The 26,173-nt window shown below is 53.7% G+C and overlaps 2 protein-coding genes and 6 non-coding genes across 13 annotated transcripts in view; 1 reads left to right on the top strand and 7 right to left on the bottom strand.

The window, feature by feature from the left end:
* The window catches only part of MPP1 (MAGUK p55 scaffold protein 1), an 18,921-nt gene extending 3,597 nt beyond the window's left edge, over positions 1–15,324 (top strand). The window contains exons 2-12 of one of the 2 annotated variants that reach the window (XM_051793213.1): positions 3,040–3,180; positions 3,522–3,600; positions 4,586–4,671; positions 5,869–5,937; positions 8,705–8,901; positions 9,175–9,281; positions 10,129–10,209; positions 10,775–10,855; positions 11,206–11,408; positions 11,727–11,801; positions 13,965–15,324. In XM_051793213.1, the coding sequence (XP_051649173.1) occupies positions 3,040–3,180; positions 3,522–3,600; positions 4,586–4,671; positions 5,869–5,937; positions 8,705–8,901; positions 9,175–9,281; positions 10,129–10,209; positions 10,775–10,855; positions 11,206–11,408; positions 11,727–11,801; positions 13,965–14,141 (1,296 nt within the window). In that variant the 3' untranslated portion in view covers positions 14,142–15,324. The remainder of the gene's footprint in view (positions 1–3,039; positions 3,181–3,521; positions 3,601–4,585; positions 4,672–5,868; positions 5,938–8,704; positions 8,902–9,174; positions 9,282–10,128; positions 10,210–10,774; positions 10,856–11,205; positions 11,409–11,726; positions 11,802–13,964) is intronic. The other variant, XM_051793223.1, reaches the window with a different exon arrangement.
* Positions 15,177–26,173, bottom strand: DKC1 (dyskerin pseudouridine synthase 1). 5 transcript variants are annotated; one of them, XR_007905477.1, is made up of 16 exons: positions 26,059–26,164; positions 25,855–25,916; positions 25,498–25,584; positions 24,895–24,986; positions 24,302–24,486; positions 23,747–23,811; positions 23,051–23,177; positions 22,551–22,681; positions 21,465–21,608; positions 20,923–21,043; positions 19,753–19,871; positions 18,919–19,022; positions 18,424–18,490; positions 17,658–17,816; positions 16,500–17,181; positions 15,177–16,400 (listed from the first exon to the last, which is right to left on the bottom strand). XR_007905477.1 is itself a non-coding variant. In XM_051793179.1 (15 exons), the coding sequence occupies exons 1-15, from the start codon at positions 26,082–26,084 to the stop codon at positions 17,113–17,115; spliced, it is 1,548 nt and encodes a 515-aa protein (XP_051649139.1). In that variant the 5' UTR covers positions 26,085–26,173; the 3' UTR covers positions 15,177–17,112. The 5 variants fall into 5 exon arrangements, 4 of the variants coding, with proteins under 4 accessions (XP_051649139.1, XP_051649130.1, XP_051649116.1 ...); XM_051793179.1 differs by having other exon boundaries at positions 15,177–17,181; positions 26,069–26,173; XM_051793170.1 differs by having other exon boundaries at positions 15,177–17,181; positions 26,113–26,167.
* On the bottom strand, positions 18,605–18,736 carry LOC127473537 (small nucleolar RNA SNORA56). The gene has a single exon (XR_007905485.1). It is a non-coding gene; the product is annotated as a small nucleolar RNA SNORA56 (small nucleolar RNA).
* On the bottom strand, positions 19,374–19,449 carry LOC127473547 (small nucleolar RNA SNORD83). The gene has a single exon (XR_007905491.1). It is a non-coding gene; the product is annotated as a small nucleolar RNA SNORD83 (small nucleolar RNA).
* On the bottom strand, positions 20,466–20,712 carry LOC127473540 (small nucleolar RNA SNORD17). The gene has a single exon (XR_007905486.1). It is a non-coding gene; the product is annotated as a small nucleolar RNA SNORD17 (small nucleolar RNA).
* On the bottom strand, positions 22,242–22,376 carry LOC127473536 (small nucleolar RNA SNORA36 family). Its single transcript, XR_007905484.1, has one exon. It is a non-coding gene; the product is annotated as a small nucleolar RNA SNORA36 family (small nucleolar RNA).
* LOC127473553 (small nucleolar RNA SNORD83) lies at positions 22,771–22,846 on the bottom strand. Its single transcript, XR_007905492.1, has one exon. It is a non-coding gene; the product is annotated as a small nucleolar RNA SNORD83 (small nucleolar RNA).
* Positions 23,397–23,643, bottom strand: LOC127473543 (small nucleolar RNA SNORD17). Its single transcript, XR_007905489.1, has one exon. It is a non-coding gene; the product is annotated as a small nucleolar RNA SNORD17 (small nucleolar RNA).

The raw sequence follows: 26,173 nt of genomic DNA, 5'->3' as shown, positions 1-26,173 counted from the left end.
ATTGCCACCTGGAGCAGGATTTGTGCAGGGTGCCAGCTGCAAGGCACACCTAGGGCTGCTGGGTGCTGGGCTGCCCAGCACCCCTATTGCACAGCCCAGCCCCCCAACATCCTTGCCCCAGGTCTGCCCCAAGGCTGGCCCAGCAGTGCCTGAGCCCAGGGCTGTGGCTGCAGAGCCGGCTCTGAGCAGCACCCACGGATGTTTCCTGTGGAGCAATGCACAAGTAGCAGAGTCTGGCCAGCCACCAGCGTCACTCAAAAGGCTCTTGAGGTCACAGACCATGCTGGGCCAAGTCAGCCAAGAGTGTGGCAGCTGCCAGGAGAGTGCAGGGTTGGAGATCCAGCCAGCCAGCTCATGTGCAGGGAGCATGAGAGCCACACACGTCTCCTGATTCTGTTTGCTGAGTGCCCAATGTCAGGGCTGGAATCTGCCACTCTGTGGGTCCTCGTTGTCCTCGTTGTCCTCATCAATCAGGCATTTTCCCATCCCCATCCACTGGCTGCCCCATGTCATCAGCAGAAGCCCATACCACCCCAGCATGGTTCTGGGGCAGAGAGAGTTGCTGGAGGACCTTTTTGAGTTCAGAGCTGCCATCAGGTGACTGGTGACCATCCCCAGGCACAGCAGCGAGTCTCTGGTGACAAGGCTTGTTCTCAGGGAGTCACTAGGGTGACACTGGTGCTGTGTCAGCATCGAGGGCTGAGTGTTTTCTCCAACTCTCAGCAAAAAGCAAAGGTCGGGGCCAGGAGGCTCAGCTGACTGGGGTGGTGGGGATGAGAACTCCCAGTGCTGGTGGCAGACTGTGCTGTGTCCTGGGTCATTGGGCTCTGCTGAGCCTAGAGGTTTGGAAACAGGAATTGCATGGTCTAAGACTTTCCCAAGGCATGACCAAGATAAGTGTGATCTGTGCTGACTCCAAACACCTCATGGGCACTTTGGCCTTGGGTAGGGTCAGAGAAGGTCCTCGTCCTCCTGTTTCTCCTTGCACATGCTGGCTTGACGGAGGTGGGACAGCTGGCAGAGAGCTGAGGGACAGCTCTAGGCACTCACTGCTGGATCTGTTCCTCTGCCCTTCCAATGGTATGGTAGCAGTGTGCCCTGCTAGGGCTGGTGAGCCTGTCTGGGGGGCCACAAGTTGCTCTTCCTTCTCCCCCGTGAGTCCTTGGCCTGGGTGCTGCTCTGGGCTGGGATTTAGCCTTCTTCTCCATGTTTAAGCCACTGGCAGCAGGAGCTCATGTGGTTGTCTTTTTCCTCTGAGTGGGAGATTGGTTGGCACTGTTAGAAGGAGTTGGCTTAAAAATAAATTACGTGTCTTCCCTATTGCTTCATCAAGGGCACACAGCTCCCTGAGCCCTTCCCATCCTGACCCAGCCCCACCAGTGCCCTTTCATGGAGGCTGTGACAGTGACTGTGCCTCCGTGCTGGTCCATCCGTCTCTGCCAGCATCTCTGCCGCTGTCCCAGGTAGTTCTGACTCTGCTGCACCTTCCTTTGGCTTCTTCCCTGCTTTCTGCCATTGCACAGAGCTGGATCATTGCCTCAGCCCAGCAGAATTCCAGCACATCTGTACCAAAGCTAATTTTTTTGTGGTTTAGTGCCGTGGCTGCAGCCCAGCAGCAGCTGCTCTTCACCTTGGTTACATCCACACGAACCTTCCCATGGCCTGACCAGATCTGTCTCCCCCCTTGGCAGGATGGGGCTGCAGCTTCTCCTCTGCTCCAGGCTGGGTGTCTGTGGTGGGTCAGAATGAGCTGGGGCAGTGGGGTCAGGCTGCCATTCCCCAGCTCCTGGCATGGAGCTTCTGGCCTTGATGCTCGGTTGGCAAGTCAGGATGTGGTGGGCGAGGTGTTGGCTCTGCCTGGCTGGGCATGGCAGGCTATGGTGCTGATGCAGGACTGAAGCCAGTGAGGACCTTACTGGGTGTCCCTGCAGGTTTGCTGGCCGTGGCTCCCAGCTCAGGCACTGCTGGAAGGGGGGTGCAGGCTGCAGACTGGGCAGCAAGGCCAGCCAGGAGGGTTCCTTGTTTTACATTGTGGGTATAAAACACCCACACTGCTGATGTGGGAATTTGAGCATGCTGACGGAGTGGGGAGAAGCTGCAGATGGGTTTTGCTGGGCCAGCACTGATATGGGAGAGGCCTGAGGGAAGTCCACTGCACTTGGGGCCAAACAGGGACATCTATGAGCTGTGCAGAGACTTTGCCCAGCATGCCTGAGGGATTGAACAGGACTGACTGCCTCAGGCTTTCTCAGGCTGGGAGAGAGAAGCTCACTTGGCAGGATCCCTGCTGCATGGCAGGGTGGGTTTGGAGTTCTCTGCCTGGGACCCTGTGCACTCTCCACCTGCCTTGGTGCCAGCACCTGCTGGAAACCAAGAACAGAGGTTTCCTTATGACTGAAAGCCCCTGCTTAGCTTCCCAATGCAAACCAGCATGAAAGGACCTGTAGTTGGGAGTTGGGAAGGGAAATGAGATGTTTCTGGCTGCCTTCAGTGCCTGTGTATGTGGCTCTGCACCATGTTGGTTGCCCACTGATGTAGGTGAGGAAAGGTTGAACTTGTGAACTGAGCAGCAGCAAAGCCTGGCTCCAGTTCTCAGGGGTGAGTCCCAGACTGCTCTGTTCACTTGGGGAAGCTGTCCTGGGCTTTATGCTCTGCAACAAGCTGCTTGTGGGCCAAGTATTGCTGCGACACAAGGAATGTTTGTGACTCGTTGCTTCAGAAGATGATCAGCTGTGGACTCTCCTGGCTTCTGCTACCTGTAGCTTTTCCAAAGTTTTCTTACCTCCTGCCTTTCCCAAGCTGGAAAACTGCAGATTAAGCCCACATCCACATCTTCAAGGGTGAAGCTCTTCTGCTCTTTTTCTTTTCTCACTCTTCCTGTCCTCTCCTCCAGCCCATTCATCTCCTCCCCTGTGCCCCACGCGTGCCACAGGCACCCGAACACGGCTGAGCAGCTCAGCCCCACAGCAAGGATGCAGCATTCCCAGGCTGCACTCAGGTGGAGCCCCCTAAACCATGGTCTTTGTTTTGCCCCGACAGGCCATGACTCAGTCCCCAAACACCATGACCGAGGACATTTATACCAACGGCTCAGCCCTGGGCAGCCCCTCCCACGGCAGCAGCCGCGAGGTGCGGAAGATACGCCTTGTCCAGTTCGAGAAGGTCACGGAGGAGCCCATGGTGAGAACTGGCAAGATTCCAAAGCTTGATGGCCCCCAGGGGGGTGGAGGGGCAGGTTGAGCTGTGCCAGTGGGCTGGCCTTGTGGGAAGCAGATCACTGGAGACCTCGGCCACGTGAAAAAGGTGCCGGATGCTGCCTCCGGCCTGGGGACCCGGAGTGAGCCCCGTCAGAGGATGGTGATGCTTGTGCCAAGAGGAGCTGCAGCAGCATGAGCTGGCTAGGCAGGGTCTTCCCCCAGCCACTGCGCAGCCCACCGTGGACATGGGCCTGGAGAGGACTTTGCTGAGGGCTGGGGAGCTCTCCCCTGCAGCGAGCAGTCATGGATTTTCCTGTCTTCCAGGGAATCACCCTGAAGCAAAACGACAAGCAGAGCTGCATGGTGGCCAGGATCTTCCACGGGGGAATGATTCACAGACAAGGTAATAAGGCCTCTGTAGAAGCAGTGCATGGGGTGCACGTCTGCAGGTGGTTTCTTTCCATGTAGCAATAAGGCAGGTCCTCAGCACTGCTGGCTTTCCCCTGTGTCATGGACATCTGTGCCTATTCCTCCGCTAGGGATGTGTCAGGAACTCACTGATCTCTCTGCATGGTTGTCATGTTAATATACTGGAGGCTTTGGGCATAAATAAGGGATTGGGGGAAGGGCTCTCCCAAAAAGGAACTAGAGACTGTCTGTCTCATGATGGGGTCACTGTAAGGAGAGATGGAAGCTCTTCCCATTCCTGAAGTGCACAGGTGGGATGGGCATGCTGTAGATTGGCTCTGCAGGCCAAAAGAAGGTGCCAAAAGAAATAAATAGGTGCTATTTTCTGGGTTTGGGTCTGGCCAAGGAGGAATGGAAATGAAATGTTCTCTGCTTAGAAAAGGCCTCTTTTCCAGCCTTGGATCCAAGTGGGAAGTCTGCGCATACTGCTGCCAAAGTATGACAGGAACCATTCCAATAACACTCCTGGAGCCTGATTTATAGCAGTATATCTGAGGCTGTAATCTGCCTGGGTATATAAACTGAAAACACACACAGTCAGGAATGCTTGTGTTAAGGGCCCTGTGAGGAGGTTGTCATTGGCTTAGGTGAGGTACTTGGAGCTGGATTTGAGTAACTGAAGCAGGTGCTTTGACCAGTCTAAAACACTGAAGGACACATAGTGGAAAGCTACCTGATGACCTTCAGGCTGGCTAAGTGTGTGTCTTGGGTGGAGGGGGAAGAATTCATTCCCCTTGCCCCTTAGTCCCATGTGCTTGGGTGACATGTGTGGCTCCAGAAGCACTGGCCAGGCAAACACTGCAGTGTCCTGGCCACAACTTGCCCAGGGGGTTGGAGGGCTGGTGGAGCTGTGCTGTTTGGGTTTGGTGAGCAGCTCTTGTCCCTTTTCTGCACTTTCATGTTTCTCACATTGCTGACAGGCTCCCTTCACGTGGGTGATGAAATCATAGAAATCAATGGGCAGAGTGCGAGCAACCACTCAGTTGACCAGCTGCAGAAGATGCTGGTAGGTATTTGTGTTTGACAGGGCTGTTCTTGGGAAGGACCCCTTTGGCCTGCATGCTGTGAGCATTCACCCCCTCCTACATACCAGAGCCAGCACACAGCTGCCTGCAGCTTTGTGATGTGGCAGAAACCACACTGCATGCAGCCTCGGTGGTGTCTGTGCTTGCTGCTTGTTTCTGGCCTTCTGAGAGCAGCAGCAGCGGTTGTTGGCTGGGTCCTTGACGTGTGCTGATGTGTGTGGGGCTTGGAAAACCACCATGGAAGCCACCTCTGTTTGCCAAGGCTGGTGTGCAACTCCAGCCCAAGGCCTGGCTGCTCTTGCAGACCTGGGCCACACATGCATGTCATCTTGGTGCCATTTGCCTGCTGCTGAGGTCGTGGTGATCCTGCCAGGCCCTTGCTAGAGACAGCTTTGGACAGGGCCTCAGGCTTGCCTTGGGTTCACATGGGGGCCATCCCGATCCGTGTCCAACATGTGGGACCTGGTTGGAGGGAGGAGGTGGTGGTGCTGAGGACAACCACCAGCAGCCCAAGCAGGAGGCCTGGCCCTGCTGCAGTGCCACAGTCCTCTCCTGTCTGATGGCAGGATGTCCCTGCCCCAGACAGCGGGACCAAGGAGGAGTTTATCTTTTCCTCTCAAGAAGGGAGGTTGGCCCAGGAGGCCCCGCCAAGCCTCCACATTTGATTATCTCCACGGGGCCTTGTAGGTCTTGTGACACATGTGAGGCAACAATGCCTGCGGCAGGCAAGAGAGTGCTGTGCCTTTAATGTCACCAGAAGGGCCAGAGCAAGAGGCCAGCATGGAGGGAACAGATGGAGGGGACCTGGTGGAAGCAGCCTCTGTCCCAGGCTTCTCACTGGGGCAGCCAGGCCAGAGCTGGTGCAGATCTCCATGTTCATTCTGGTGGTGCTTAGCAGTGCCCACAGCCAGACCCTTGTGGAGGTGCTGGTGTCACTCCATGGGAATGGGATAAGTATGGCAAAGCTGTGCTGCCACAGCTCTTAGGCCAGCCCCAGCAGAGCTGTTCCTAACCAGGCTGTGGTGTCCCCCAGCATCACAGCATGGCAGGGAGCACCCAGGAGCTTTGCCTTTGCAGGTCCTGGCACTCAGCACCTCCCTGCACAGGTTGGTGCTGTTGAGCTGTCTCCAGACACCACCACCTCCAACTCTTCTTTCTCCCCTTCCTTTGTTCACTAGAAAGAAACCAAGGGGATGGTCTCATTAAAAGTCATTCCCAACCAACAAAGCCGCCTCCCTGCTCTCCAGGTAAGTGCAGCCTCCAGAGCTGTGGGCAGTGCTGGGACACAGGGTGGGGCAGGGTGGAACCCGTGCTGGGGAGGGAGCTGTGCAGAGCCACGGCTACCAGGACAAGGGGATGGCTGCCTTGTCAGCCTGAATGAGCTGCTGGAAGCTTAAGGGACATATCCTGTGCTTACATTGCTATGAAGGAGCAGATTTTGGCCCTGTGTGGGTGTATTTACCTGATGTGCATGTAGAAACGTGGGCCTGGGATGCAGTGTGCAGTGTTTGGGGATGGGAGAGCAGCAGCACGTGCACACCAGGGAGCATGTGAGAGTCTTCTCCAAAGCTGTGACTGTTAGAGCCGTGTCCCCGTGACGGGGGGACACAGCAGCCCCTCCAGGGGCAGCACCAGGTCCTGTGCTCCCTGCTGCCACAGCCCCAGGAGGGTGTCGTGGCCCGGATGCCTCCAGCAGGTCTGTACACAGTGAGTGGGAGGCAGGAAGCAGTGGGGGGAAGGAAAGCAGCTCCTTGTGCCTGCTGGGCTGGGGGCTGTGCTGTGGTAGGGGACAGACAACTGCCTGGCTTTGGCTTTGAAGTCCTGCTGTGGCTGAAATAGAGTAGTGGGGAGGGCTGGGTCCTCTGCTGAGACTCCAGTGCATGGTAGCTGGGATGCTGTCCTGTCTCTGGGTGCAGGAGCCAACCCCAGTGCAGCCCCCCTGGCATGGACAGGCAGGAGTGGGAGAAGAGTGTGAGCTGGATGGTGCTGGGATGGGCTGAGGGAGCCCATGTCATTCTTTATCCAGAGAAGCTGAAGTTTCTGAATGTGGTGGCAAGTAAAAATTCTGTTTCTTGCTCAGCCCATGCCGTCCCCAGTCCAGCTCAACCAGCCTTGCACATGTGTTTATTAAACACTGGCCCCTGTGTTCCCTTCCCTGCTGTCCATCTGTCCTCCCTGGCCTGACCCAGCCAGCTCCAGTTGGCCAGGGCAACTCAGTGCCAGGGGAAAAGCTATTTCTGAGGAAAAGCACAGAGTTGCTGGTTCACCTGAAGGCTGGCCTGGCTCTGTCTATCTTGGGGTACCAGTGGGGAGCAGAGAGCTCCAGGCAGGTACCTGTGCAGTCCTTGTGTGTTCGTGTGGATGAGCAGTTTCCTGGTGCCAGGGAGTGCTTGCAAAGTAAGCATCAGTCCTCATCTTGAGAGGAGATTCCACTCTTACTGTTTTCCATTGTGAGAGATTTCATGCCACAGCTTGATCCATATGCTCTCTCCTGGCAGTGAAAGGGAACCATTGTGTTGTGATGGTTCTGTGCCTCCAGAGACACTGCTGCAGGATGATATACTGTGGGAAATCGTTTTAGTGTGGAACAAGGACAGCATGGTCTACTCTACTCAGGGAGGAGGACTTTCCAGGCCTTGCCTGTGACATCTGAGGACAGGACTGGCATCACTCCATGGGATACCCTTTGCCCCCTTACTACACGCTGCGTTTCTGGGATAAATAACTTGCTAGGGTTGTGCTCAGGGTTCCCTAAACCCTGCCTTTCACTCCTCATCTGCCATACCCTGCCTGGCTTTTGCCCCAACCCTAGTCCTGAGACAGTCCTGGTCTTCCTGGGTGTGCTGGCCAGAGACAAATTGCTGCTGCAGCAGCATTTCACTCAAGAAACAACTCATCCAGGCACCAAAGAGCAAGGGGCAATGCAGAACACACTGGGGACACGTGTGGTTTGCCCTTCTTGTGGGGTAGGTGACTCTCATCTATTCTGCTGCTCTCTGAGCCTTTTCTTCCCAAACAGCCTCCCTGGAAAACAATGTCCATGTGGGAAAACCACATGCCATTTTTCTCCTGACCTTGCAAAGATGCTTGGAGGCAGCAAGAGCCCAGGGATGTCTGTCTGCCTGCTGGCTTCAGGGGGGCTTGAGGCCAGGGGAAGGCAGTGGGGTGGGGTGCCCCAATGGGAGTAGGAGCTGCAGGTTCGCTCCCAAAGAGCTGAGCAAGCAGAAGGGACAGGGAAAGTCTCACTTTCTCACACCTTCTTGGTCCCCAGGGCTTCCCTCAGGAGGGTGCATGGTGGCCTGGGAAGCAGCAACAGCTTGTTTCCAGTTGCAGCTGTGATGAATGTAACTTTGCAAGAGTAGCTGATGCTGAAGGGACCAGGACAGATCAAGGCAGGGATGGATTCAGCACTGCAGCTTTGTCTTCCTGAAAGCCTCATGGCACACAGAGAATGCCCAGTTCTGGGAAAAGGCCAGCACAGAGTAGCTGGGGATTGAGCCATGGCCTTCCCAGGGGTCCCCAGGACATCCTATTGCAGGGTGCACCATTGTGATGTCTCCTCTGTGCTTGCCCCACTGCAGACCCCAGTTGTGCACCATGGCTCCTCTGCAGCTGGCTCGGCTCACCAGCACTGTGCAGCACCTGGGGCACTGCAGGGAGGCTCCATGGCAGGGTTTGAACACCAGCTGTGGACATGTAGACCTGCCTAGAGCCCTGTCACCGCCTCCCAGTAGGGCCAAGATGCCATCCTTCTCCCTCCCTCATCCACCCCCCAGCACATCTCACTGCAATTTTGTGCTCAAGAGCTTCCTTCAAAGCTTTGTGCTTCTCCTTTCTCCCCACCTAGCCTTGTGGGGCCTGGAAAGCAGCAGGGGCTGTGGTCCCTCCTGGAGCAGGGACCTTGTGCCTGGAGCCATCTCTGCAGTCACCGTTGGGGAGTGCAAGGTGGAGGCAGGAGCTGGACACGACCAAATTCAGGGCCATGCTGACTCTGGTCTGCTCTCTTTTTTGCAGATGTTCATGAGGGCACAGTTTGACTACGACCCCAAAAAAGACAACCTGATCCCCTGCAAGGAAGCAGGACTGAAGTTTCAGATCGGTGATGTGATTCAGATCATAAACAAGGATGACAGCAACTGGTGGCAGGGCCGGGTGGAGGGCTCCTGCACCGAGTCAGCAGGACTCATCCCTTCTCCAGAGCTGCAGGAGTGGTAGGTGCCTGGATTTGACCAGAGGGGCTGGATCTTGGAGTGGAGGTGGGAACAGTGACCGTGTGCTATCAGGAGTTTGACTGTGATGGGTAACACCAGTGTCACTGCTGGGACAAGGAGGCAGATGTCCCCTTCATCTGCTGCAGGGTGAGCCTTTGCCTGTCCCAGCAGCCGACCTGCTCCTCTAGCCTTTGCATGTCTGAGGGACAGTCCTGCTGCTTCCCCAGGGCTGGGGTGACAGCTGGGCCGTGGTGGTGTCTCCTCTCTTGGCAGGCGCGTGGCGAGTGTCACCCAGCCCAGTCAGAGTGAATCCCCAAGCTGTAGCCCCTTTGGGAAGAAGAAGAAGTGCAAAGATAAATACCTGGCCAAGCACAGCTCAAGTAAGTGTGAGCAGGGCAATGGGCTCCATCCCCAGCCCTGGGGGATGGCATCACTACTGCCTCTGTCCTCTGTGGAAGTCAACCAAACAGCCCAGCTGTCTTGGCAGTGGAACCTCAGAAGGATACCCCACAGCTGTCAGCTTTTTTGAGTCCCTTCCTTAGTTTTCATGCCCCTCAGGTGGCCACAGCTGTGTCCCCATGTAGTCCATGAGGCCAGGGCTGGCTCAGCACCAAGCTCCTGTGCTCTCCTGTGTTTACAATCCCTGGCACTCCTGACTTTGTGAGGTCAGGCTCCTGGGCCTCAAACACCACAGCCTGCTGAACACAGGGCAGGCAGTGGCTGTGCTGCTGCTCAGCTGCCAAATTGTATCCCTGGTGGGGCAGGGAACTGACCCTGAGTCACCCGTGCAAATGCCCTGAGCTGGCAAGGGTGGGTGCCTGAGGACATGCTGGCTCCTAGCCCGGCCTGCAGCTCCAACTAGCCACAAACAAGGCTGTAAATCACCAAGATAAATAAAGCTTCCCCAGCAACAAGCTCCCTGCAGCATCCTGCTGCCTCTCCACCCTGCTCCCAGGTCCTGCTGTCCTGAGCAAAAGCAGCCCTGGCTTCTTCTTTAGCAGCTGCTGGTCCAGCTCCCCAGTGCCCACTCTGCCCCTCACATGGTGCTTGCTGTTGAGGCTGCTGCCTTTTCCCCAAGCAGCCAAACATGGGTGAGCTCCCAGCCCAATCCTGACCACTCTGTCCACTCTGCCCAAGGACCTGGCTTTGGTCTGACATGCACAAGGTCCTGCTTCTGTGGCCAACCCAGCTCTGACCATTCCATGTCTTATTTCTCCTCCCTCCCAGTTTTTGACCAGCTGGATGTTGTTTCATATGAGGAGGTGGTGAGGCTGCCTGCCTTCAAGAGGAAGACTCTGGTGCTCATTGGTAGGTCCTGTCCCAGGCATCCTCTGCAGCACAGGGGCTGTGTGGTGGGTCCCAGGGGAACCAGGGGCTGGGGCAGCACGGCCCTTCAAAACCTAGTGAGGTCTGGGGAGCATTTCTTCTGCCTGCAGCTGACCTCCTCCATGCAGCATTGTGCATGGTCTGGCATCTGCACTGCAATGCTGAGCTGGAGTTAATTCAGGAGTTTGCAGCTCCTACGCATCTTCATGGAAAATCTTTATTAAAAGCAGCTCTGGTCTGCACAGCTGCACCAAAGCAAGGACTCCCACGCTGCAGGAACTGAGCTCTTGGTGGTGGGCTCCACAGGGATGGGCAGCCCACCATGTCCAGCTGTGCTGGCTGCTCAGTGGGCAGCAGCCCTGCCTCCAGCTGGGGCTAGAGGTGAGCATCCCCAGGGCAGGGAGAGACTCTTCCAGGGCTGGAAGACACCACAGACCAGCTTAGAAAGCACATCCTGGGCCCAGGCCAAGCTCTGCACCTTTCCTCAGAGCCAGAGCTGTGGAAGCTGCTCTGAGCCCAGCTCGTGTCCATCTCTCTGTCCATCCAGGGGCCAGTGGCGTGGGCCGTAGCCACATCAAGAACGCTCTGCTCAGCAACAACCCGGACAAGTTCATGTATCCACCCCCATGTAAGTACCCAGGGCACAGCACAGGATGCACTTCCTCTCACCTCTTTGATCCAGGACCTTCTGAGAGCAGATGGGAGGTGGGAGATGTTTCTCCAGCACCACCAAGCCCCTGAAGTCAGGGGCTCCCACACGGGGCACTGCAGGGCTGCTGCCACCCACTCTGCTGAGACACCTCAGTCAGTCTTCTCATCTCAGTGTCTGTCCTTGGGCTGGCTGAGTTCCATTCTTGTCCCAAGTAGTAAAAAGGGATTAGTACAGCCTAGTCTTGAGGTATGCAGGGCCTCCATGCCTGCTCCACTCCCTAGTCCTTCTGGTGGCCAGCACTCACCTCTCCCTCCCTCCCTCCCCAGACACCACACGCCCCCAGAAGAAGAATGAGGTGGATGGGAAGGACTACTACTTTGTCTCCACTGAGGAGATGACCCGGGACATCTCAGCCAATGAGTTCTTGGAGTTTGGAAGCTACCAGGGAAACATGTTTGGCACCAAGTTTGAAACAGTGCACAAGATCCACCAGCAGGACAAAGTCGCTATTTTGGACATTGAGCCCCAGGTAGGGAGCAGGGGAAGGGGTGGGCAGGACAGGGGCTGCCACAGATTGAACTCCCTTTGTGCTGGCTGTGACCGTCCCTGCCTTCCCTGGTGCACTGTCCACCTGCCCTTCCCAAAGGAAAAAGCCAGCGAGTCCTGGGGTGGCATTTCCCTTCCCAGAGAGGGCATTCACTGGCTGTGACACACACCTGCCTGTGACAGCAGGGCCCCAGCCAGGCTGGTGTGGGCAGCATGGGGAGTGGGGGACAGCAGCCTTGGCTGTGCTTGCTCCCACCCTGGGGAAGGGCACGCCCTGGTAACTACACCCCTCTCTCCACAGACCCTCAAGATCGTGCGCACAGCCGAGCTCTCCCCGTTCATTGTCTTCATTGCCCCAACAGACAAGGCAGAGGAGGTGAGTGGCAGAGGGTGCCAAGGCTGTCCCCCTCCTGTCCCCCTCCAGCTGAGCTTACCAGCCTGTGGCAAGCAACAGCAACCCAGGGCTCTCCCTGCTCCACATCAGATCCTTTCTGTCTGCTTAGATTTTGGTGGTCCAGGAGAACTCAGACCTGAGAAACAGGAATTCCTGCAGCCATAGACTCCCTGTCTCTGACTGACACTCCCCAGCAACCATCACCCCTACAGCATAATCAGCCTCTAACACTTAGTGGGGAGCACAGCCCAGCACAGGGGCAGGATGATTTATCCTCCCATCAGCTATGCAAATGGACACACAAACAAAGGCTGCTTTCATTCTTTGCCTCATTAAGATGCTGATCTCTTTAACGTTAGGATGAAAGCAACAATGATACCGCAGTTAACTCACTCAGTGCCAAGCATGAGGCTGGAAGTCACAGGCTGCCACTTCCCAGGAAGCCCCTTAGATGCAGGGAGCAGTGCTGCCTACCCTGCCCAGCCTGGCAGGGAGGTGGGAAGTGATGGCACAATGGAAACCCAGAGCTGTGCTCCTCCTGGACTCACAGGCAGCCAAGGCCACCTATCCCTTCCTATTAAATTTGGGTTCCTAAAGCTTAAGGTACAGGTTGCAGGGAGGGTGTTTATGCATCCTTCAGAACGAGGATTGTGCAGGTATTTGGAGGCACATCAACTTGCAGAGGGTTGCACAGCCAGATGCAGCAGGAAGGGGGAAAGGTGGGCAAGTCTCAGAGCAGAGAGGGCCTGCTGCCCTCACCTCGTGCTGTCACCCACTGCTGCCTCCAGCCAGAGGAATTACATCCTGCTGCAGTAGGCAGGGCCAGCCCTGCTGCCAGGCACTATTTATAACCCTGCAGCTCGGCTCACTCTTACCAGAGGGATGCAGCAGCATTAATGTGACCCAGGAAAGCTCACATGACCAGGCAAACTGCTCATTGCTCTCCCCCCTCCACCCCCAAGAGCTGCCAGCTTCATCCATAACATAGAAAAAATTAATTTTCTAAGGATAGATAAATATTTTCAGTAACTCTTTCAAGATGAAAGTAGCTAAGAAGTTATCTCCTTTTTTCCCCCCCCCGGGGTAATTGTTAATTACATTTAAAGTTTGTCAGTGTTGAACTGAACACCTTCAAGACAGAAACCTGCTGTGCCTTCAGGGAAGGTGTGGTATTGCAAATCTTACATCTGTAATATGGTTTTAGTGCTGACCACTAAAGGTGTCAGTGCTGTGATTCATACCAAAGTGGCCTAACAGAAAAGGGAAAGACATTGACTTGGTCTGATTTAGGTCTATTAGTATCTGTTGAGGTCCTTTTAATCTATTAATAATAATTATGTACTAGATATAGTAACTAGTAATATAATCTAATATTATGTTTAGGTCTATTAATATCTGTCTAGGTCTATTTAATATCTTAATGCATACAATTATATAATAGATATACCATAAGTAATATTATAATCTAATAATATCTGTTTAGGTCTGTTAATATCTGCACACAGCAGAGCTCAGCGAGCACTGCACCCCAAGCTCTCCCCCTGCTCCCCAGGCACAGAAGCTGCCTGTCTTTCAAGATCCATTAGGGAAATATGTAGAAATTGCCTGGAATTCATTGTTGGGGGCAGAGCTGCCTGCAGGGGTACACTCCTGGGATGCCCCTACTATTCAGGCAGGAGGGGGCAGGCAGCTTTGCTTTTACTATCAAAATAAAGCACTAAAAACCAGCCAAAACCAGTAGAGAGAGGCTGGTAAAGCTCTGCCAGCTGGTGCTGTTCTGTTGAAAAGCCAGTGGGAAGGGAGCATCCTGCAGGGATTCTGCTTCCAACACAGCCTGAGGCCTTGAGCTGGCTACACTGCCCAGCACAGCCCTGAGCACCCTGCTGCTCCTGAATTCTCCCTGGCAGCTGCCACAGAACTTTTTAAAGGTAAACAGGAGACCAAGCAGGTTTGGCCTCGCTCCAGCAGGTGACCTGGTGCTCACAGCATTGCATGGGAGTTCAGCTAGAGAAACTCAGAGATCCTGGCCTGTCAGATGAGCTGCAACGATGCTCTTTGCTCTGGTACTTCCCAGCTACAGTTCTTGTTTTGGTGGGGGTTTCCCAGTTGGGATGGGCTGTGAAATTCCTCTCCTGTTTCTTGCAGTCCGAGGCTCTGCAGCAGCTCCGGAAGGACTCGGAGAGCATCCGGAGCCGGTACGCACACTACTTCGACCTCTCCCTGGTCAACAACGGGGTGGAAGAAAGCCTCCAGCTGCTGCAGGAAGCCTTTGAGCAGGCCTGCAGCTCTCCACAGTGGGTGCCTGTCTCCTGGGTCTACTGAGAGGGCATCCAGCCCCATCCGCTTCCCATCAACCATCCTGCAGCCATGGGGAGAACCCTCCTCTGCTTCCCCCGGTCCACACACAGCCCAGCACAACTCCCTTCCTCTGCTGCTCCATGGACATCGTCTCAATTGGTTGACACACACACACACAGAGGGTGCCCACATCTCCTCTCCTGGGGGAAGGAACGCAGGACAGGGGCTGCCTGGGGGACAGCCACCTCCCATGGCACTGCAGGGTAAGTCAGTGGCTACAGCAGAGCCCAGGGCACCCCGTTAGCTCAGAGCACAGCTCCCTGCCTCACCAGGCAAGGGAAAGCACAGTCCTGCTGTAGCATCCACCTGATCTTCTCTGCACCAGTCCCAAGGGAAGTGGCAGGACAGGGGCTTTCCAGGCAGATGTCTTCTGACATTGCAGGAGTGCACACAAACAACCCAGACCCTTGCCTGGTGTCCACGAGGCTTCAAGGAAGCCCCACAGCTTAGGAGACCTCACACAGACAACCTACAGCCAAGGGTTTCCTCTCACAAACAGGGAAGAGTAGAAAAAGGCAGGCATGGATTTGATGGATGTGGCGTGGAGCACCCACCCCCAGGCAGGCCTCACCCTGTGTTCCAAGGCTGGGGTTTTCTGATTCACCCTGTGCAACCATAGGTGTAAAAACTCACTCTATTGAAATTCTCACCGTGCAGCTTGGATTGTTACAGCCTGGCCAGAGAAACTCAGCAGCAGCTGAGCAAGTCCCACAGACCAAACCCCAGAGGGACTGTTCAATGGGTAAATTACATCCAGCCACAAGTATCTGTTGCATGCAGTAGAAAAGTCTCTACAAAGATCATCCAGGCATGTTTTCCAGTCTAGGGTGTCTCGCACTCTGTATGCAAACATGAAAGCCATCCTCACCAGGGGGTTCCTCCTGCAGGAGTGCACTGATGCACAAGCCCCCCCACACCACGTCTGGGAAGTATCACTGTGCCTCCTGGGCAAACCACAGCCATCATGTAGGTGAAAATCTCATTTGTGTGTTCAGCTATAGGGGCAAGGGGAAGGTGGTTAAAAAGTCTTGTGCAATTTTTTTTTTTTTTTAAGAATGCCAAAAATAAAATCTATGTGCAATAGGGACCTTCGTTCTGATCCACTGCAGGGAAACAATGAGCAGCAATAAATGTGTGCTGAAACATTGCCATGGCTGGTGTTTTACCTCTTAGGCTGGGCACCTGCTCGTGGCTGGTGCTCTGTTCCCACCTCCCTGACCCTAAAACACACTCAAGATGAGGCAGGCCAGGACCAAACAGTCCCTCCAGGCACCATGAGACCTCTCCAGCAGCTTCACAGCAGCACAGGCAAAGGACCAGAGAGAACACCCAGCTTCCAGGCACGTGCCCCAGGTGGCTTTTGCCAAAGTGGAGGGTGGCCCCATGGCACCTCCAAAGTCCTGAACAATGACAAGACCCCTGTAGAGATGGTCCACACCATCATGACCATTTCTCTGCACGTGGGAAGCTGCCTCCCCTCCCCATGAACAGACCACTGACCTCTTAAGAGGAGCCAGATGAGCGACAAAATCACATGGTTAAAAACAGGACTTTTATTTTTTATGTAAAAAAGAGGACATAAAAATGGACCTTTTTAATTTTTTTTTTCCTGCTCAGGTTCTGATAGCCACCAGCTGCTGTCCCCACTGCCTGAATTTATCTCCAGCTATGGAGGGGAGGATAGACAGTTAAGATAAAAGCAATGAATGAGGTTAAAAGTCACAGAATCTCTGCGGGGATGAATCTCAGAACAAAGCAGCCTGGATCCTTCCCCATTTAAAATGAGCTAAAATCCTGGCACACTACCCCTGTGACAGAGAGACCTTTGACCCCCAGATAAGGAAATTAGGAAAAGTCTTTCTGAAACTGCTTAAGCCCAACACCCAATGCCCCTTGCAGAGCTGCCTCTGACCAAGCTTTTCCTGACAAGGACTCCAGTCCCAGCAGCCCTTTAGAAAAGCACACAGGCCAGTCACCCCCTGGTCACCCTCTGTCCCCCAGCAACATCCCCACTTTTAGCCTTCAGAGCACACTGGGCATCAAAACCAGGAAAGGCAGCCCAAAGCCCTGCAGTTGCAATCCAACAAGTGGGTAGAGAGGAGCAAAGAGCCAGCAAGAGGTACACCCTGGCAAGGGCACTGGGTTTGGGGATCAGCTGACAAGCAACAAGCATATCCCTGGGCAATACAGCAAAAAGGAGGAAGTAAACGTTTTAACGTTTACCTTTTGTGAAACAGGTAAAAAGAAAAAAGAAGGTACTGAAGAATATCTGGGTGGACTATTTCATTTCATGTAGGTCAAGCCAAACGTTTTAACGTTTACCTTTTGTGAAAAAGGTAAAAAGAAAAAAGAAGGTATTGAAGAATATCTGGGTGGACTATTTCATTTCATGTAGGTCGAGCCAAGCATGTGGCCAAGTTAAAAACAAAGCAGAGCCTTTTCAATAACCGATCTGACTGTCCCCATCCAAACCCATTCAGATGGGCTGTGACAAAGCCAGTCCTACAGGCACCAATACATTCATGTAACTGTCAGGTAACAGCTTCAGCCTTGGAAGAAAAGGAAGAGGCAGTACTAGAAGGGGGAGAAAGATTATTCCACCCTCTGGGTGAAAACAGACACCAAGTAAGAGCTAGAAGCTACAGCTTCCCTGAAGATATCACTTCTATTGGCATCACAGTGCTCAGTTTTAGAGATCAACCCAGTGCAGGGACAGCCAGGCACCCCACTCCTCTGGCAACCCTTAAAACAGGATGAAGAGGGGCACCTGAGCAGGGCGCATCCTGGGCAAACACACCTGCTCACTCATATACAGCAGAAAAGAACCTGGAGCTTGCTGGCCCCTCTGCCAACACAGCCAGTCCTCCTCTTCCCAAGGCCTCAGATTCCTCCTTCCTTAATGATGAGGTTGCCTGCTTTGGACAGATCCAGTTGCTTACTCCGAGCTCTCTTCGACCTCCTTTTGTTTCTTTTTCTTTTTCTTCTTGGTGCTGGTCTCACTGATCTGTGGAGAGGTTGGAAAGGTCAGGAAGAAATCAAAAAGGAATCCCTCACTGCTCATTCCAGGAGGAACAGCCCCACTCCAGAAGCACTGCAGGCTCCCCATTGCCACAATGCTCCTTCACCACCATAAAAGCACTCAAGCACAGACTGAATGCCAGCACCATCCTCCCCCCAGGGCCCACGACAGGGCACCAGAGCACAGAGGTGGCCTGGCAGGAACCCATCAACTGTCCCAGGGCTGCTCACCCCATCCCCGCCCCACTGCACATCCACTCCCACAAGCCTCACCTGCCCTATCTCCCAACAGCCATTTCAGTCTACAAATGCACCTCTGTAAAACATCTTTCTCTGCTCTGGGAGCCTGGTACTTTGTGGACATGCACAGCAGGATGCTGATGTGTTTATCTTGGAGGTATTTGGGACACACAGCAACCTCCCCCACGTTTAGACCACACCAGGGCAGCACCCATTACATACCACTTCTATTTGCTCTCCCCCGCTCTCAGCTGCCTCTTTGGCCTTCTTCTCTTTCTTCTTCTTTTTCTTTTCCTTTTTGCTCAGCTCCTCTGGTGGAGGGGTGGCAGGGGACGGGGGGGTCACAGCTTCATCACCTTCACTCTCCGACTCTCGCTTCCTCTGTTGGGGGACACGTTGTCAGACACACCAACACCTTCCAACGGAGCTCAGGTGAGGGGAAAACTGTTTGCAAGCCCACTGCAGTATTTTGCCTGATTCAATCCAACTTCAGTTAACAATGCTTTGGGCAGGCAGGGTGACCTGCAGACTGTCAGTGGCCCCTCCAGCATATGCTGTCCAGGGTTTGCTTCTGCCAGTATTGCACCCTGTACTTCTCAAGGTTTCCTGTATCCCAAATATTTATGTAAAACACTGCTTCACCTTTTCCGAGGCATGCAAAAGCCCTGACTTAGGGAATTTTAGATGCAACTCTTGCATGGACCTTTCTGCAACTGTCTGTAGTCTCCAAGAAGGTTCTCTGCACTCAAAGCACAGAATCCCAGAAACAAACACCCAGGGAGGGTAAGGCCTTCAGGAGGTCACCTTACAGCCAGCTTGTGGGCCACTGCACATGTGGAGGGTCTAGGCTCCCACAACATGGAACACCCTGTGAAACAAGCAGCACACAATCCATCACCCAATACAAGCTGCCTAAAGGAAGTGGTGCATATCTATTCTTCATCAGGGCCCAAAAACGCTACAGCCAGAGAGCACTAAGGATACTCACTTTTGAAGCCCTCTCCAGCTCTGACACAGGTCGGTGATCAGCAGCTGCTTCTTTCTTGGAAGAATCCCTGCAAGGAAAGATGCCCAGGCTGAACAGGACAGTTGCTGCCTCACGCTGCTCTGCACACGTACAAACCCTCACAAGGGCTCCACAACCCACCCCAGGAGCTGGGTGGGGAAGCTGGTGTGGGGAAGACCTGCAGCCTGCACCAGGGCCAGCTGGGCTGGGCAACAGCAAGGCCTTTCCCATTAATTTAGCAGACTGACTCCCTCTAGAACCACAAGACAGGCTAAAAAGGGATAACTGTCTGCTCGGGCACTTTCCTTCCGACACAACATCTGCAAGAAATGCAACTGCACCACACAGGTCAGGACAGCCAACAGCCCTGGGCCAAGCCTAACGTGTTCCACGATCAAACAGCAGCACCCAACCCTGCCCTTGCTGCACAGTGCTCCCCTCTGAACACCACGAGGGAGCCACACACCCTGTACCCACCTGTAATCCACATACTCCTTCTTCCAGGAATCTGGTGTGTTCTCGTTGGGCTTTCCATGCTTGTCCAGCAGACCCTTCTGGATCATCATCTTCTTCTGACTGGCCTGAGAGCAAAGTGCAACAAGTCAAACTGCAGCTCCAGGTAAGAAAGATCCTCCCTGGGGCTTCAGCCACTCAGCCTAAGAGAAGGTAATCCAGGAACAAGCCAAGCCAACAACTACAGTGTGCTTAACGCTTTTCCAAGGACCTTCTAATAAATCACACAAAACATGCCCTGCACAGCAGCCTAAATCTCAGACCAGAGGCATCTTCATTAGTAAATAAGGAGCCAATGGACGTTCCCACCCTTCCTGTTCTTCAGGCACAATTTAGTGTCTCACAAGACAGTTTGCATTTAAACAGTGTTGCAGCTGCACCAAAAGGAAAAAAAGCAGCTCCTTGCCCAGCCCCTCCAGAGCCATCAGCATGGGGTGATAGATGAGGGTCATCTTTGCACAGAGTGCTAATGCCATCCACTTCACATCATTTGGCTCTTTACCAGAGGAGGGCTGGTGCTGTACAGACCCAAGGAGCCCATTCCTTAACACCTGCAGTGGCCCCAGGTGGGCCTGGAGCAGAACTGCCTAGGCTCTGTTGGGAGGGCAAGCCTTGCTCCCATCACTCCCTGGCACCAGGAAGTGCCACCCCCATGGCTCCAGAAGGCTGCAGAATTACAGGAAATCCCTGAAGAAGACACAGGCACAGCTCTGCCCAAGGGGGACCCCAGAGTCCCACATTCCACCAGCTGGGCTCCCACCACTGCACTGGGACAGACTGCACCCCCACACCACTCACCTTGGGGCCCAGACCCCATTTTCGGGGATATGTGTCTCTCTCCATGATCACTCTCTTGATCTTTGCTACTATGCCATGGTCACAGGTAGAAATGACTGCTGTGGTCATCAAGGCAACGGCTGCAGAAGCAGGCAGGGAGGCCATTAACTTTTTAATAACAAGACTATCAGCACAAAGAGGACCAACACCCCCCACCAGGGCTGTCTCACCCCAAAGACTCACTGGAAGCAGGTTCTGGACTAACACTTCCACAAGCTGCCCTGCTCGAAGGCAGCAAGTGTGCCAGCCATGGATTAACAACACCACTCCCAGGCATCTCAAGGAACCACATCACCACAGGAAGGAACAGAGCTGGTCCTTTGCCAGCTCCCAAAGTCTTGCAGAACCAAGCTAGAGGAGACTAATCCTACCAATAATCTATGTTTTTCTCCCCAGGACCCCAAGATGACCAGAGTGCAGGCAGTACAAAGAGCAGGGTTGAATGGCCTGGCTGTGTTAGAGCTCCCAAGGCTCCTCAATCCCATGGGTCTGGACAGAGCATGGGGCCATGCAGCACTGAGCACCATCACTGCGTGTCAGCACCTGTCACCTGCACAGCTTCTCTGAAGGCCCTTTAAAGGGCACCCTTTGAAGTCACTGCACAAAAGGTGAGAGTTGCTGGAGTCCCTTTGCCCCGATCTGCTCAGGTAGTGTCATGTGCCAGGTGGCAGCGTGTGATCAGACACCATCCCTCGTCCCAGTGAGGATGGAGCCCCCCAAAGAGGGGCTCCAGCCCTGCCAGCACTGCTCCCCTCCTGCAGGCAGCCAGCCACACATCACAGCAGCCCCCAGCAGGACACTGGGAGACTGCAGGATGTCTGGAGGCTGCGCAGCACCCAGGCCCTAGAACAGGAACCCGGGTGCTGCAGGAGGGCAGCACCACTGCACTCAGAGAATGGATAAACTGCGTCATCACCTCACACACACAGCACACCTGAGCACCACACACAGCTCAAGAACCCTTCACACCCTGCCCAGGACTGACTGTGTCTTAACACCAAGTGCCTTGGGCCCACAGTCCCCATTAGGAAGCACTAATCAAACCTTCTCTGTATGGGGACTCATTCCACTGTCACACAGCCTGGTATTTCTGCAGTTAGCTGGGCACAAGAAGAATGAGGAGTTTCATACCTAGGCAGATAGCTTCTCCTTTCGTGGTGATGACAACAATCTCCTGATTAAGCTCAATACCATCTTCATACCTCAGAACACCAGGCAGCATGATCTTGGCTCCATAGCAAATGGCATTAACCTGAAAATGTAGAGAACAGGAGGGCTTAAAGCTCTTAGAAGAGTAAAAATAAGGCAACGAGTGCCTCTAATTTTTAGCTTCTCATTGCCATTACCATCCCAGCAATAATACCCCTATTTATTTTTGTCCACTACGTAAAACTTGGGAGCTTTGGAAGAAGCCAGTAAAGCATCTATCACAGTGGGTGAGGCAGATCTCTCATAACCATCAGTGTCCTCCCCAAGTGAGGAGAGTAGATTCTGTCACTTAATTCTTGGCTCTTGCATCTCACTGCTGATCTGGCAGTGGCTCTCACTGGGTTCTACACAAGTCACAATCAGGACAGCACTGGACGTCACACGGCTCCTGGTTCCCCATATTAAATCTGTACAAGTCAAGAGGATGCTGTGCACTGTCAGCTGGCCCTGCCTCAGGAACTCACCGCACTGTCTTTCATGACGAGCCTCTTGTGTGAAGTCAGCAGCTTCTCCAGGGGCAGGACGACTCTCCTCAGGTAGCTCTCATCCTTGTTGTTGTCGTACTGCCACTGTGCATCCAGCACGTCGTGCATGGTCACCATGTTGTCCTGCCAAGACACAACCCATCTAAACTCTCTCACCAGCCACCAACTTGAAAAACCAACACATACACAAAAAAGCAGCTAAAGTCCAACAGCAAACGTGCTGAAGGGAGTGAACAACAGATGCCCAACTCAAGCATTAAAATGCATTCTAAAAGAAGCAAGAGTACTTTCCATCTGGAGCTTGAGGGCAGCCTGACTTGGGCTACCAGACTTCAACCTTCCTAATCTTGGATCTAGTGTACAAGGTCTGTCCATAGGAAACTCTAAAATATGACCTAATGTAACTTCCTGGGACTTCTAGACAGTCTAAATTAACCAGCTCTTCCAACTGTGACATGGAATAAATCCTGAAGCAGTTGTAAGCACCCAACACTTGGAATTCAGAAATGACTGCTAGTGATTACAGCTGTGCTAAGAGCACAGAGGGGTGGGGAAGCACTTCCATTTTGATACTGCAGCTTTGCAAAGAGAGAAATTAGTTCTGGAGGATCTATCTATGATCTGACTGAAAAGACTGTACAAGCGTTCAAAATCACAGGAGGCTCCATCTCCCAGGCTCCTTCCAATGGAACACATTCCCTGGGCTGTGCCAATGCCAAGCTGACAGCTCACACTCCTGAACTTGTGGAATGTGTGGTTTGTAGGCTGAGAAACACAGGTGACATAAAACAAACCTTCAGTCACCACGGTGCACTTCCCAGTCACTCGCTGTCCCAAAGTTTAATTACCAGAACAGGAGCAACATCCTGAACTGAACTCAACACTTTGGTTACAGACCACCTATGGAAAGAGCTCCCACTTTTCAGGGGCTTTTCACAAAACTCCTCCCAGCAGACACGTGCCTAAACCTCCTCCTAACACTGTAAAACTCACACAGCTCCAAGAAATCCTTCGCAATTCTGACCATTTCAAGGGGGCTGGTCACAGTGAGAGCTGCCACTCTACCTTCTCTCCCAGGACGCCCGAGCGGACTCTGCGGAGCTCTTGCATCTGGCCCCCCACACCCAGCAGTAACCCCAGGTGGACACACAGAGTCCTGATGTACGTGCCTGCTTCACAGCTCACCCAGAAGATACCTGGAATGGATGACAGAGGAGTATTTAAAGCTGTCATCTAGAAATGAACCACATCCTTTAAGAGAAGCCGTATTTCCAATCCTTCACAGAGCCATCAGAATGGGGTGATAGATGAAGGTCATCTTTGCCCTGAGAGCTAGTGCCATCTAATTGACATCATTTGGCTCTTCCATGAAGGATGCAGCAGTACAAGAAACAGATGGGATTTGCTTCTCAGCACACAAAAACAACGCATGAAGCACTTACTGCTTGACAGTGGGGAGAATTTAGGTCTTAAGATATCTGCCAAGAATACAAAGCAGCCCATTTCACAGAAAATTTTATCAGCTACCAGCTTAAGAGGAAGAAGGCAGGAAAGCCCTGTTTTACCTAATCTTTTCTCAGGATCATACTCCACCAGCTTGCTCTCATAGATGGTTCTGACTCTCAGTTGTCGTTTGACAGCAGCAATGAGGGGTGGTCGCTGAAACAATGCGCCTGTCAGAGTTTCTACTGCCTGAGGGAGGAAGGAGAAGCAATAGCTCACACCTGTGCCCAAAGGTAGGAGTACCTTGGAGTCTCCAGCAACCATGACCATTCCCATAAGAAAACACAAGGTTCATCATAATTTGGTGATGTCATATTTAATAAAGCCAATCCAAACCTGTGATGTGCTCAAGATGCCACCCCAGCTGCCAGTGAGCACAGCCAGGCTTTTCCCATCAGGTGGCAGCATGTGATCAGACACCATCCCTCGTCCCAGTGAGGATGGAGCCCCCCAAAGAGGGGCTCCAGCCCTGCCAGCACTGCTCCCCTCCTGCAGGCAGCCAGCCACACATCACACCAGCCCCCAGCAGGACACTGGGAGACTGCAGGATGTCTGGAGGCTGTGCAGCACCCAGGCCCTAGAACAGGAACCAGGGTGCTGCAGGAGGGCAGCACCACTGCACTCAGAGAATGGATAAACTGCGTCATCACCTCACACACACAGCACACCTGAGCTCCATTCCTGCCCCCTCATCTCCCACCAGTGCCCAACACTTTGCATGCCAGGTGTCAGCATGGCTGAGAGCACGGGAGACTTACCCTGGCCAGCTGAGCCTCACTCTCAATTGCATTGTGCAGCCGAACAATTCCCACATACTCTTTGCCTGAAAGAATGACAAGAGCAGTCAGGAGCGGCCACTTGCATTTAATGTTGACCTCCAGGTCCACACTCCCTCAAAGCCACGTGTCCCCAGGGCCCTGAAATCTTAACAACCACCTCTCCTAGGAAGCATGCACAGTTTATTCTGGAGCCGGTTATTCTTCCAGGGAAATAAACCTAAGCTACATTTATTTCTTCACCAATTTTTTTTTCACTGGACTGGTAAGAGGCTGAGGCTGTAAGTTCAATTAGCACATAAAACCTTGTCAGAAGTGTTTTCGCTGACTTAAAACAGTACAAGCCCCAGAGGAGCAACCAAAAATCACTTGTGACAGCATGGATGTGTCCTCAGTGGCTCAGAGTGACATGCAACCCTTGAATTCAAGGCACTGAAGGCCAAAATCAGCCCTTTCAGTACTGGGAATCTCCACTTTGTCTCCAAAAGCACTTCACACGTCCCCAGTCACTGTAAATGGCCTGGGCAACAAACATACCTGCGCTCTGCTGAGATTTGACCAGGCGTGTTGCCCTCTCAATGCACACAATGAGGCACCCAGTCACCTTAGGATCCAGAGTGCCACTGTGTCCGGTCTTCTCCACTCGGAGGATGCGCCGGATCCACGCAACCACCTCATGAGAGGATGGATTGGAAGGTTTGTCGAGGTTAATAAAGCCAGACCTGTAGTGCAAGATGGCAGAGAGCAGGGGTTAAGCATTGGGGCAAACACAGCAAGAGTGCACACACTGAGCTGCTCCATGCACAACAGGTGATATATTCCATGGTCAAGGAGTTCTCTTCTCCCCTGACTGCTCTGTACTTAAAAGACACCAAACTCCAAGCAGTCTCAAAGCCTAGCAGGCCAAAGGACTTTTCCAAAGACCCCAGAGAGTTCCTCAGGTGTTTGCATGTTCATCCATAGACCAGCCACAGCCCCAGAAAAAAAGCAAACTTCACATTAGATGTTCACTGATTACTGGCAAGGCCCTGAGTCAAGCAGAAAGGTACAAGAGAAACCCAGACAGAAAATGTTTTGAAGGTATTAACTGTGAAAGAAAAATAAACTACTATGGCCCTTATTGCACTCACCTAACATAATCAGAAATCTCTCTCTTCAGAGGATTAGCACCGGAAGGAAGAGGTGTGTAGTGTGCTGTCCTCACATTTAACTTGTCAAAGTTCTACAAAATCCAACCAGAAGCAGAAATTACAAATCTTCTTGAGCTCACCCTGGTTTTAGCATTGCTTTCCTACAATACATCTCCCCCAGGCACACAAGATCTGATTCGTAAATGTCAGGGCCGCTTCCAAAATCAAACACACCCAACAATGAAACCACAATGTTTCACAGAAAAAGAAACAAACGAATCTTGCGCCGAAATAGATGGGAAAGCAGCAGAACACACATCTTTACAACAGAGGATAAATCCAGTATGCCCCAGAAACTCAGCACAAGCAACTTGGGAGTCTATATACACATCACAAGCTATGGTCAGACCCAAATAAAAAGCTCAAGAAATCTGGCACGGTACACTTGTAAAACAGGCATGAAAATGATACTGCTGGTCAGACTCGATAACACGATTTCTGCATGCAGTGGGGTTACACAAAGCAGCAGTGCACCTCCACGGGCAGAGGACAAAAGGAGCGGGAGTAGGGACGGACCACGAGGCCGAGCAGAACCCGCCGTACCTTTAGCAGCAAGGGCCACTGCGACGTGTCCAGCTGGGGCACTCGGGACTCGGGCTTGATGAGAAAGTCCTCCGTGTGCTGGATGTCCTGCGGGGGGGCGGAGTTCACCGGGATCAGAGCGGGAAAAGCCGGCGGGCCGCGCTCCCGCCGCCTCCACGTGGCCCGGGAGGCTCCGCTGCCGCATCCACGTGGGGCGGCCGCGCTCCCTGCGGGAACGGCCCGGGAGAAACCCATCCCATCCCAGCCTTACCCACCCTCCCCATCAACCATCCCACCGCGTCCCCACGGATGGGTCTGGGGGAGACCCTCTCGGCACCCCGAACCCGGCCCGGGCAGACCCCCGCCCCCGCCGCTCACCGCAACATCCTCATCGGTGAGCGCCCGCTTCTCCTTCTTCTTCTTCCTCTTCACGCTGGAACCTGCGGGAGCGACACGCCGGGAGTGAGCGCGGGGAGCGGGGCAGGCCCGGGAGGGGAAAGGGGGAACGGCGAGGGGAGGGGGCAAAATCGCCCGCAGACCCTTCCCCCCCGTGTCCGCCCGGAGCCCCCCGCCGGTCCCCACCGCTGCGCACCGTCCCCATCCGCCATGGCCGCGTGGTGTCCCCGCCGCACGCACCGGAACGGCCGCCCCGTCCCGGCGGGCCCCGCGTCATCGATCCCGCGTCACCGGCCCCGCG

This window comes from Manacus candei, unplaced genomic scaffold (assembly GCF_025592945.1).
Source record: "Manacus candei isolate 608988 ecotype Guabito, Panama unplaced genomic scaffold, ASM2559294v1 h1tg000003l, whole genome shotgun sequence".
Lineage (NCBI taxonomy): Eukaryota > Metazoa > Chordata > Aves > Passeriformes > Pipridae > Manacus > Manacus candei.
This window is presented reverse-complemented; position numbering and strand designations above follow the sequence as displayed.

What these genes read in the sequence shown, in the direction of transcription:
- DKC1 (XM_051793156.1), bottom strand. Translation starts at nt 26,149, where the DNA reads ATGACGCGGGGCCCGCCGGGACGGGGCGGCCGTTCCGGTGCGTGCGGC. An exon ending in AGTGGCCCTTGCTGCTAAAG is followed by an intron (nt 24,987 to 25,497) that starts GTACGGCGGGTT and finishes TGGATTTTGTAG; the next exon opens with AACTTTGACAAGTTAAATGT. An exon ending in GTGAGGCTCAGCTGGCCAGG is followed by an intron (nt 23,178 to 23,746) that starts GTAAGTCTCCCG and finishes TTCCTCCCTCAG; the next exon opens with GCAGTAGAAACTCTGACAGG.